This window comes from Helicoverpa armigera, chromosome 7 (genome assembly GCF_030705265.1).
Source record: "Helicoverpa armigera isolate CAAS_96S chromosome 7, ASM3070526v1, whole genome shotgun sequence".
NCBI lineage: Eukaryota > Metazoa > Arthropoda > Insecta > Lepidoptera > Noctuidae > Helicoverpa > Helicoverpa armigera.
In genome coordinates this window covers 9,813,680-9,825,610 of record NC_087126.1, presented here as the reverse complement: position 1 = coordinate 9,825,610, position 11,931 = coordinate 9,813,680, and the positions used below count along the sequence as shown (strand labels likewise).

Here is an 11,931-nt window from a genome sequence, read left to right as displayed (position 1 = left end):
CGTACAATGGACGATCGTTAGTAGTCGCCGGTTCGCCAGCAATTTGCGCCAAAGCGGATTCTTTTAACAAACGCCCTATTGAAATACGACGGCGATTTAAAATTGAATTCTGAAGGAGTTTGTCTAGAGAATCGTTATTTTGCCAGACTGAGATATTAAAATATTGACTGCGAACTTTTGAATTGGTGATCTTGTGCTTTCAGTTTTTCTTCACCAGTGCTTAATTTTGGATCTTTTTCGAAAACCCATCTGTCCTGTTTCTGAAATGTGAAAACTCATGCAGTCGAATTTGAATCTCCTCCTTTTTTGGCTAGTTGAAAATACTCTGCCAGTACCTGCCTAAGTTACGATTTATGTATAAGCTCATTTAAAAATCTGTTCATTCTATTATAGATATTTTCGTAGTCAGATGTTGTGGAACAAAAACCTACAAGGAAAGTAACAAAGATAAAGGTCAAACAATTCTACTTATGAGAACAATTTTATGGTATAAATAATTCTTGCACAGGAAATCCGGTTGGTCAGTGTGACGAATATGGCAGGGTACTCCCTAAGGATAGACGGGACACGACTCGATTCCAGAATGAAAGTACTTACGTATACGGTTCTTTGGACCAATGATTTGGTTTCTGGATTTTTTGCCTGATGATTTTTTTGGTTTAATAATGAATGAGCTACATACCAACGTAACATTATGACATAAATAATTTCCTCACTGACACATTATAACTGGTCATACATTTTTATTTTTATTGCGGTTATGTGCCTACCTTAGCTTACCATTTTTAAATTAACTTATGATTATAAAACTATCTACCAAAATGTGTAAACCAAAAAGGCAGTTGTAAGATCTTGCATGTTTCTTACTCATGTTTACAAATTAAAAATCTATTCTATTCTACAAAAAAAAAAATGGATTCGTCAATATTAATGAGCTACATTTTTAAAATAAATAAACCGTATTTCTCAATTATTTTTTACATAACATAAACAATAAAATTATCTGTTTTGTTACATTGCAATACTTCAAACTATTTTCAAGAATACCCTCACATTATTTTTGTCATAAACATTGAGCGGGTATCAAATCTACTTTAATTTTTTTATAAGTGTAAATGTCAATACATTATACTGCTTGTTAAAACATGTAGCACTATTTACAATCGAATAAATTAAATGCAGTGATAAACAAATAAATAGAAAACAAAAGGATATCTAAAAACATAAGAAACGTCATGTAAGTACTTGAGCAATCAAATTCAATTGTTTAAATAATATGTGAACACAATATCAATCATAATATTAAAACCAAATTAGCTTCAACGATTATCGAAATTAACTAAATGTTCTATTAATATAGGATTTTCAATTAGCTAACAATAAACATTTCAGTGTTATTGATATCAAATTCTTTGGGGGTTAACTAATTAATATTGTAATTCCAGGTTTGTTGCCCAATGGATATAAAAACATCAGCCGATAGAACAATAGTTACAAATAATGAAATTGAGAATCCTACTATCATGCCTGGGAAGTTACACTATATGGAAATATTAAGAAGTATTGCAAAGAAGTTTGTTCAAGTTCGTATTCAGTTTGAGAATGAAACTGAAGAAGAAAATTATGAATCCACTTGATATGATACCATGTCAGGGTTTTTGCAGCAAGAAGTTGTTAACTCCATCGATTCCAATACCAGCAGCACCTATAATTACTAGCTATAACTTCCATCAAAGCCTTGGTTGTCCTATAGCAGGCCAATGGAATCCAATGAACACACCTATATTTACAATGCAACCTTTACCAATAATTATACCAGCTCCCAGTACAATATTTGCAACACTCCCTTGTCCATTTGGTGGACCTTTAGTACAACCAGTTATGCCTCCTGTAGTACCTTCTGTAGTTTCACCACTATTTGTACCAGGTAATGTTACAGACGTTTCTAATTACTTAAGTGAATGTAACGTTTCTACAGAACTGTTTGATGCTACGACTGTTAATGATTTGTCATTTTATACGCCAGAACAAACTTCTATTGAAACAGAACAAAATTCAGTTTTAAGCAATGAATTAGTGAACGGAATTATCGGTAGTATTGAAACTACATCAGATCCTATTGAAGTATATTTAAAATTGCCGAAAGAGTTGTTTCCCACACCTAGAATGCTATCACTGGATCCAAATGCTATCATAGATGAATTTTGTAAGCTGCCGAATTTACAACGTCACGCACCTTGGATTTTAGACCTAGAGTTTGGCATTCCGAAAACAATGATAACACGTCCTTTGCCTATTTATAATGTTAAGTTTAATAGCATACATTGCAAGAATACTCCTGATGCCATACATCCAGGATTTGAAAGTTGTACTCCTGATTTTAAAAGGGCTATGTTGTTTTACTACGATTGTGTGGTATCTGCATGGTACAGAGGATTCATAATGATTACTTCTGATAGGTCGGTAGAACGATTTCAGTCGTGGTTGAAAGTCCCAATGCAATTTTTAGGGATGTGCTGGCCTTAATGCATGTTGCATGAGTTTTTAAATCATTTTATTGTCATGTAGATACCTGAATGGTTTTATATTTAAATCATTCTTAAATGCCTCAAATGCTTGTAAATAATTTTGATCTGTTTGATCAGATTTGTGTTTTATAAATAAGTGTATTATAATCGTCTACACATGTTTTGTTTTATTTTTGTGACTATTCCAATAACTGCAGAACGGCAATTAGCCGATATGATAATGACGGTGATGATTCCAATTACTTACATTATACATAGTAGTAGGTAGGTTCTTACTTTTACTGGTCACCAACTTTCTTTTACTCCTGAATATCAACCCTGTAAATCCCTAAAACTATAAAAAGTCCCGAGTCGAGATTTTTAATTTAAAGCCAGAGCAATCCCATTTTACCTTCTGCCTCCCAAAGTTGATTGTAGGGTGTTTCAACCGCATTCTCTCATCAAAATCTGACCCAAATTTGAGGTTCCTAATGACCCTGTGGAAATTTGTGAGCTAACCGTTCTGAGATTCAATTTAGGACTCTTTATTTATTGTCATAGACTTGTTGGTGAATTCTTTGTGGTAATCTGATTTTAGAAAGTTCTTTAAGTCTTTAGCCATTTGTTTAGATGACAAGAATTTTGGAATCTGACCTGCTTCGTTTATGAGAGTTTGCTTTTCAGATGAGTGATGAGAGTTTTCTTTTCAGACTTTGAAAATTAAGAAATTAGGTTACAGGATAAATTAAATTCAGAGTATTAATTCGTGAATGTCAAACAAAAGTAGAGAGACCATTTTAAAAAGCAATGAAACAAAGGTTTACAAAAAATATATTTTAATAATTATTAACAATAATATTATTATGAAACAATCAACGACATCATAAACTATCATTTAATAAAATCGCAATAGTTAACCAAACAAACAAACAAACATCATTGAAGTGACGATATTTTACTAAATGCAGTATAACAATGCGCGATTTGGTAATATTCACATTCATCCCCTTTGTATATAACAAGTTAATTAATATCAATTTACAAAATATATTAATACAAACTATGATAAGTATAAAAGTGTTAAATTCAATAGTATATTACAATCAGATGACGCTATAAACAAAATAACCAATTTATTTACAAATATGATTCTAAATCTGTTTTGCATCATCAAGAATCATGTCTAAAAACTAAGCACCAATTTGTTCATCATTGTTACTTTACAAGTAATCAATTTTATTTTGACTTATTACAATCTTTCGATGGCTCGTCATCCTTCATCTTATAAAACACTACATTCCTTCAAGGAGCCAAAACAATCTGTTAATATGTACAAAACGGGCGATCCTAACAGCAAGCAAGTCAATAATACTGTATTAATAATACAAACTTAATTAAAACGGCAAGATACATACGCAAATATATTTACAATACGTTTGAGCATACAGGTTTACCTTAGGATGTATTAAGTTAAACTAATTTAGATAAAAACGATCTTAAAATAGATTGTATTTACAAAGAATTGTTTCAAGTGCATAAGGCCAAGTAGTTGTATATTGAAACTGATCTTATTACAACTGAAAACGAATTTAGGTAAATCCTTTAATTTGTCAATAAAGCTAAATGGTACCCACTCTTTAGCTTTTAAAGTGCCTAAACTGTCAAGCACTTTAGCCATTTCGGCTGCAGGTCAAATACGTTTACCAATCCAATTTGCCTATACCTCTGCACGCTACGACGAAATTCCTGCGTTTTTGACTTTGTGCTTTTTATTCCTAGTAGTATTTTCATCGTTGCAGTAAGGTTGGTATGTTGATTTATTACTACAAATACTAGGATGTTACGACTTATTATTTGTTTGTTTAGTAAGATCAGCATCAAAAATACATTGCTCAAGTTCTACAGCCTCAAAGCAGTCATCAGGGCGTTTATTGTGAAGCTTAAAAATATCACCATTATGAAGCTCCGTTCCCGGTTGATGCAGAATCTCGCCATCACGAGTTCTGCAAGCTCCTGGCGAGATATTCCTAATTAAACGCCTCAGAAAACGTTGAATCCAATCAACATTTTTGAAGGTAACTTATGCTGCACTTGTAACGAATTCGTTTCGAGTCACTGTTCATCACTTTTGTCACTGAACGTTCCACTATCTCTTCAAGGTTAGACCTAAGAGTTGACTGTTTGCAAAATCCAAGGAACAAATTTTGATATCCTAGTGCAAACTCCTGGGAGGTTCGCTTCCCCACATCCGATGCCCCAGCTGATGATTCCAGCTAAGAAATACCGCTGATCTTTTCCTTTGACCTGGAAAAATATAAAATAATTAGAATTAATAATAATGAAACAATACTTCAGTAATGAGAGTATATCATTATTTAGAGGTATTAGAAGGTTGATAAGGTTTATAGACAAATGTCAATTATACTGTATCCTGGCAGCCATATAATGGAAGAAAAACTTTAATTTAGAACGTATACAAGAAAATGAAGCCAGTTTATAACTACGACTACACTATACAGCTAGAAGGGGTCAACTTTTTTGGTCTCGTCGTTGAAAACAAATTTACATAAAACTATCCTAAACTTAAAATAAAGAAGGCAAAACTTTATTTTGTTGAGGCCAAGGTTGAGAAGAAGTTAAAAAGGTTCGAAGCTAAGAACTTAAAACTTTAAAGTTCGTTCTAGAAGTTGTCAATTATATTCTTGTATCTAACCCTATATAATGTACATGTTTAGAAAAGATTTGAACAGACTAAAACTTTCATGAAGATTGTGCATAATGAGTTTCCGAAACTCCAATAAAACTATTTCTTGGAACCTGTAATGTTATTCATGAAAGTTTGGAGTACGCAAGATTTGTTATACTTATGAAGCTTTTAACTCAAATTGTTCGCACTTTGCACTATTATAGTTCAAACAAAAGTATATTTAGTGAAATAAAGGGAAATTGCAACAGTTGGGTTGATAAACATTTTAAAGTAATTTTGTGGGTGGAATTTGTCCATTCTTGTTATTTTATGGAGGTTCTATGGGTTCTAATACCTTTCTAACTTTTGATGAGTCTGCGAGCAATGTTTACAATTTTTCAATTAGCTTTTGTTGCCCAAATGACCCAGTGTCACGCAGTTTTACCCACGTTTTGCTATTCACATATTATGTATACTTTGTATTTGTTTCGTACATGTCAGTGAAGTTGGCGCACAGGTTCGATACAATTTTGGGCTATGTAAAGTTATATGTTTTGCTAAAAGTGACCTTTAGCAAGTGTGGTGATTATTCCTTCTATGTATGAGTAGAGTCCTGAGACCATTAAAATCGAATGATGACGATTACCTGCAAAGGTCCACCTGAGTCTCCTTGACAGGAGTCGTGTCCGCCTCGCTCATGTCCAGCGCAGAGGAAGATGTCTGGAATGAACTCCTGTCTGCCAGCCCTCAAGAACATCGACTTACATCTCTCGTTCGATACTATTGGTACTTGCACCTGAACAAAAGAAGATTCGTTTTAAAACATGCTGTTAATTCAGATACCGTGTTTGTATTTTCGTTTTATTTCTCTGGAGATTTAGGTACAACATCATAATTTTGATCATTGATATTAAAACCTCAAATCAGACTCTAAGCTCATATTGAGCATTGCTAAATATGCCTATAAAATTTTTCGTTCAAAACACCCAACAGCTTAATCAAGCACAATAGTTCTTCCTATATCTTTTAGCCAGCCATTCAAAAGTAAAGCTTCTTACCTCTTGAAGAACCGATGGTAACACACCGCCTTCAGACAGCCTTCCCCAACCAGTGACCGTAGCATTCTCTCCCACTAACAGGTCATCAGTTGCCGGGAGACATATAGGAGATATATGAGGAGCGAACTGCACTGGAGCCTCCAACTTCACCAGAGCCAAGTCATATTCGTAAGTGTAGTAGTTGTATTTAGGATGAACCGCCTTCCTGGCTACTCCACTCTCTACGAATGGGTATTCTTCTGATACTGATGAGAAATCGTATTCACCCACTCGGATCCTTATCTGCGATGTTAGGAGGCTGTAAAGTAGAAATTGATTTGGTTAATGAAAATTAGGATGTTAAGCTTATGAAATCTGGAAAAGAAACAGCATTAAAGGTTTGTTGTGGAAATAATCCAGAACTTTATTTTTGGTAGGCGTACTAGCTTGCTTTTGACCAGTAAAAACTTTAGGAATCAAATATAATTTTAAATTAAGCAAGAGTCCCTTCCCTTTAACCAGAACCTTTTTCAATAATTTAAAAGGTAAGAAAAACTCAGACAGTTTCTTAAGCGAGATAGAAAACATCAAATCTATGTAACAGTCTAGCTCAATAGTCTATTGTATGTAGGAGCCATTAAAACTCGCTCAACACCGCAGATGGTTCCCTTAATTCCCACAAAACCGTTCACATCCATCGTCATTTTCCTTTTGAAAGCAAAACCTGGATGGATTGGTCGTTCCCAATGTCTAAATTTCGGCTAATACTGAAAATCTATGCTGTGGATTCGTGACTTTATAGCGGGTCCCAGAAATGCCTATTCAATTTAAGGTAATGCAAATTGTGTGGTATATATACTGCGTTTATATTAAACTAGCTGGTGCCCGCGACTTCGTCTGCGCAGGTTTAGTATTTCGAACAATACGTTTACAAATTGTAGCCTATGTGTTATTCTGATGTATAAGCTATATTATTGTAAAGTTTCATTAAAATCCATTCAGTAGTTTTTGCGTGAAAGAGTAACAAACATCCATACATCCATACATACAAACTTTCGCGTTTATAATATTAGTAGGATATCCGTAAGTAGGTACTAGTTTCTATTTATTCCTCTGTTCATCACATAATCAATTTCAAAGTTATTTTTTATACCAGCTTTGCAACACGTTAAGGCTTCAATAAAGTCGTCCATGTAAAAAATTGAAATATACCTAATGAAACCTAACAAAGTTATACGATAGTTGTCCGCGGGCAACGAACAAATTGGCCCAAAAAATATTAATAAAATTCGTCTGATAAATTGGTGTAGAATGGATAAAAACTATAGTAACCAAGTGTTTTTTTTTTGTTTCTTTGGAATTCCAAATTTTCATGATTTGATTTTAAGAAAATACTGATTTTGTACTCATTGAAATGGTCAATTCATTATTTCTGCCAAAACCGGTTCAAATTCATTCAAGTATTTCGAAGCTATAGGTAGATGTTCAATACATGCATATGATCTTTATATACGTAAGCTCGGGAGCCTTCAGTAGTCATCGAGTCGCAGAATCACACAAAGACAATATGCATGTGCGTCTACACACACGAGTATGTTTCACCCGCATTAGTGAGATAAAACATCTTTACCTTACCTTATTATCATAAACAATAGTATAAGAAGTAATACTCCCGCAACGGTCGTAAAAAAAATGTATCTACTACATTACGAAACATAAACCTACAGCCTTTAAATTTTGTACAACCAAGTTATCCTGTCTAAGACAGCTTCCATTAAAGATACTTCGTTTTAATTCCCTTTTTACGGTGTTTAGACTGTTCCCTTTACTTTGTTTTTACTGTAATCTACTTACAAAGGACTAAATAAAAAATAAAATGAAAGCAGAGCCGTCTGTCTGTCTGTATGAATGCGCTAATCTCGGGATTACTAGATGGATTTTGATAAAACATTTCTCAGGAAGACTTAAGATGTTTAAGAGTTTTTTCGTGATAAAAGGGAGGGTGGAATGCGAATTGCGAAATTGTGGTCAGTTTGTTTCAAGCTTGTTATCCTTTGTAAGTCGCCAGTTTCTTGGAGAATTAAAGCTGAGGTACTTTAAAGAAAAGGTCGACGTTTAGCAGTGGACTTACTTTGGTTCAAGTAATTAAAGAAAGTACCTAATGATTTTATATAGGCCACGTTAAGCAGTTTGAAATACTTTCATTATAAACTGAGAAATAAATATGCTGAAGGATTGTGAAGATCTGAAGCCATTTAATTATTTAGATCTATTTATGAATGTGCTGTGTGTGAAAGTTTCATCTCATGTTTTAATACAGAACTTAGTTCATGTTTTTCATCATTTTAGCACAATCTTCTGAAGTATACCGTATATTTCACACAGCTATTTTTGAACACAAAATCGCGATGCACTATCATAATAATGAAAGTTTCTGTTTACAGAGTATAGATGCAAAATATTCTCCGATGCAAGCGGAACATGGAAAATACTTAATAGGATCAAGTCCGCTGGAGATGTGTTTGAAAATGAACTGAATTGTATTTTTCATATACTGGTAAGTTTCTCTAGAAATGCAGGTGGAATAAATGTGTGAATTACATTTTCTATTCGTGTAAAATGTTTTGTGAATAAACAAGACTACCAGGTATACCATTGTAAGTAGAACCACACATTAAATTTTCTGGTTTTTGATAAACAAAACCTATATTTCCTGTATCCTGTATCTACAATTACCGATAATACAACTGATAAAATACAAATAAATTTCATTGTACCTACTTTATATCCTGAACTCTTAAGCTCAATATTACCTGTATAAGATGATATACAAGGCAAGACCTATTCAAAAACCAACTACATCAATTATTACTTGACCAGTAATCGGTCGACCCATTGCTGTTACTAACATATTATCACTATCCAAAACAAACAAATTTTAGTCTAAAACAACTTACTCATCAACACAATGTCCAGCTGTAGCGATCCAGCCTTCGTTGATAATGGCGCCCCCACACCTATGCGTGGAAGAGAACCCGAAGTACGAAGTTCTTCTGACTGACACCTGCCAAGGCCAGCGACCGAAGCTGGAGTCCTTGCCGCCCATGATACGGGATTCTGGACGCGGCCACATTGCTGTTAGACCACATTCTGGAAAAGGTTTCATGAACAATTTAGAATAGTCTGCTAAGGAGCTGGAAATTAATGTATCCCAAAAAAATCATAATTGAAGGACATGATGGATGGACTGGATGAAGAAACAAAAAGTAAACATTCTTAGAAACCGTTGTCGTGTTGCAAGAAACTAAGGTCATTTAAATTTTTTAGGCCCGTAGTTACAACAAAAAGTGAAGTTTCAACTGTATTTACATACTTCGCCATGAAGTGGCGTTCAAAGGTGCACCGCCCACCAACGCAACATCAAACTCATACCTATATGTAGTAAGATACTTATTCTAATTGCATTAAATGTAATAAAACCTCTGCTCATTCGGAAACATTAATTTTACCTGCGCAATGCATTATCGTTCCCATTATACGCAGTTCTAGTTACACTATGCACTTAAAGTGCTGCAACCAGGTCGAGATTACTCCAGATAGAATCATCCAAATGCATTACTAAATCACATTAAAATGTAATTTTCAGGGAAACCATAAAAAGTTTTCACTCAGTTTAATGGCTCTTCAAATATAACCGCGGAGAATAGAATGACTAGTGGATATGTCATAATGCAAAATCTCCTAAGAAAGTAGCGCACCAAAATGTAGGTTTTCAGGGAACGAAGAACTTTACTATCAAGACCAATTTTTGACACATTTGGCAGATTGGTTTTGATTTGACACTGAAAAACGCCTCGTTGGTACTAGTAGCAACTGATCATGCCTTCTGTACCGACGTTACTTTGACCTACAAGAAGACGCCTGACCTACCTTCCTTATGGCATCTCCGCTATCTTTCCTTCCTCCGTCATTATAACGCATTTAATGTAAGGGCTCCTAACGGCCAAGAAGATTTGTTACCGGGAACGTATATTTTAGGAGTCTATGTAATTTGCATTGGACAAATTTAATTGTGTGGGTCAGCTTAAATTACTTTTTAAGTGTGCGAATGGGGTTTTAACCACTATTTTGAGCAGAGGTTTTATTAATGCGTCTATTGCTTTATTTAGTGACACTTAACGAAAGTTATTAACAGCTCTCTACAAAGGTAAGCAGGTATAAAAAGTATACGTTAAAACTCAACGTAACTTATCCATATTAGAATCAAATAAATTCGATGTGGGTAATTTATTGCAGTTGAATATTATTTAAGTAGCAATACCTATGTACCTATCTATTTTCACTCTTTGCGTCTTATTTCCTCGAGATGTTTTCAAGCAAAGACAACCATCCCGATTTTTCTCGCCATGCAATAATTAACCCGTTAAAAATTCATACTAACCGACAGTATTAGTTGCAGCCGTCGTTTGTATAGGCGCTGCAGTAGACTCTTCGGTCCTGTTAATCATATTCAGCGCCGGATCCTTCGGCTTGATATAATTCTTATGTGGCTTGCTGGTCGTCGTGGTGAACTTCTTAGTGGGCTTCGGCTTCCCCGCTGGTTTCTCCCAGGAAGGTCGAGGTTTTGTGATGAATGAAGGCTCGGTTGTGGCCTGCCAATGTATCGTGTTCAGGTTGCTGGGTCTTGAATTGTATTGACCTGGAATTTTTGAAGGTAAAGGTAAGTTTTTGGGTGTTTTTTATAGTGACATCTTGGTTTGGTAACTCTGTATCTAGGTGAACATTGGGGAAATTTTGCGTATTCTGTTCGGTCTGCTTCTAGTCTTGGTGAATGCAAGGTTCCATGTTTTGCAAGTAGGTGGCGGAATTGACTATAGGCAAGTCGCTTTTGAAAGCGAAGCAAAGTAATGACTTTTGTTGAGCGATCTGTATTATTAAAACCAAGAAATTCACATATTTTGTTTAATAAAATAGTGTTTGAATGAAAAGAAACTCCGATAATTTTATGAAAGCGCCATCTATGGGAAATTTACAGTATTACAACAATAATGTAACAACTTCTTAGAAAAGTTGAAAATTAGTTCTTTAGCAGCCAGTTAGTTTATTGAGTAACGAGTTTCATGAACTCACCTGGGTTAATGCTGTTATCAGAATGTTGCTCCGACACGGCCATCGGCCGTGCTCCAGATAATATGCTAAGACTAGACGAAATCTTATTGTGGGGACTAGTTTCCGCTTCACTGTTCGGCCTATTTACATTTTGGTATTTATTTACACTGTTATAAGGTATTTTATTAACTATATCACTATTTTGTTCGCTACTTGAATCTAAATTTCCTAATGAAGGTAAGTTTATTTCTGGCGGCCGGTAGCTGTAGGACGTGGGGGCGCCATCTATCGGTTTGGTCATGAACGACGGCCGCTGCGTTTGCCAGTTCGGTCGTGAGATGGTCTGTGTCGATGTCTCTGGTGCTTGAGTTGTAGTGTGAGCTGTACTAGATGGCGTTGTATATATTTTCTCGGTGACTGTGACAGGCGGCGGGGGTTCTGAAACAGTCGAAATGAATAATTTAATATAACTACGTTTATTAACAAGAAATGTTAATAACTAAATTAAATATTAAATCAGTAATTTAATAACTTCGAAATAATATCAGTTCCTTTGATTGCCAATAGATGGCGTTGCTGGTATTGAATTAAC

The 11,931-nt window shown here is 34.7% G+C and overlaps 1 protein-coding gene across 2 annotated transcripts in view; it reads right to left on the bottom strand.

Moving 5' to 3' along the window:
* Positions 1–3,378: 3,378 nt before the first annotated feature.
* Positions 3,379–11,931, bottom strand: part of LOC110373088 (serine proteinase stubble) — a 127,648-nt gene continuing 119,095 nt past the window's right edge. For both annotated transcript variants that reach the window (XM_021330232.3, XM_021330223.3), the window contains exons 5-10: positions 11,361–11,777; positions 10,672–10,929; positions 9,188–9,380; positions 6,252–6,549; positions 5,840–5,989; positions 3,379–4,811 (exon numbers count right to left, since the gene is read on the bottom strand). In XM_021330232.3, the coding sequence (XP_021185907.1) occupies positions 4,674–4,811; positions 5,840–5,989; positions 6,252–6,549; positions 9,188–9,380; positions 10,672–10,929; positions 11,361–11,777 (1,454 nt within the window). In that variant the 3' untranslated portion in view covers positions 3,379–4,673. The remainder of the gene's footprint in view (positions 4,812–5,839; positions 5,990–6,251; positions 6,550–9,187; positions 9,381–10,671; positions 10,930–11,360; positions 11,778–11,931) is intronic.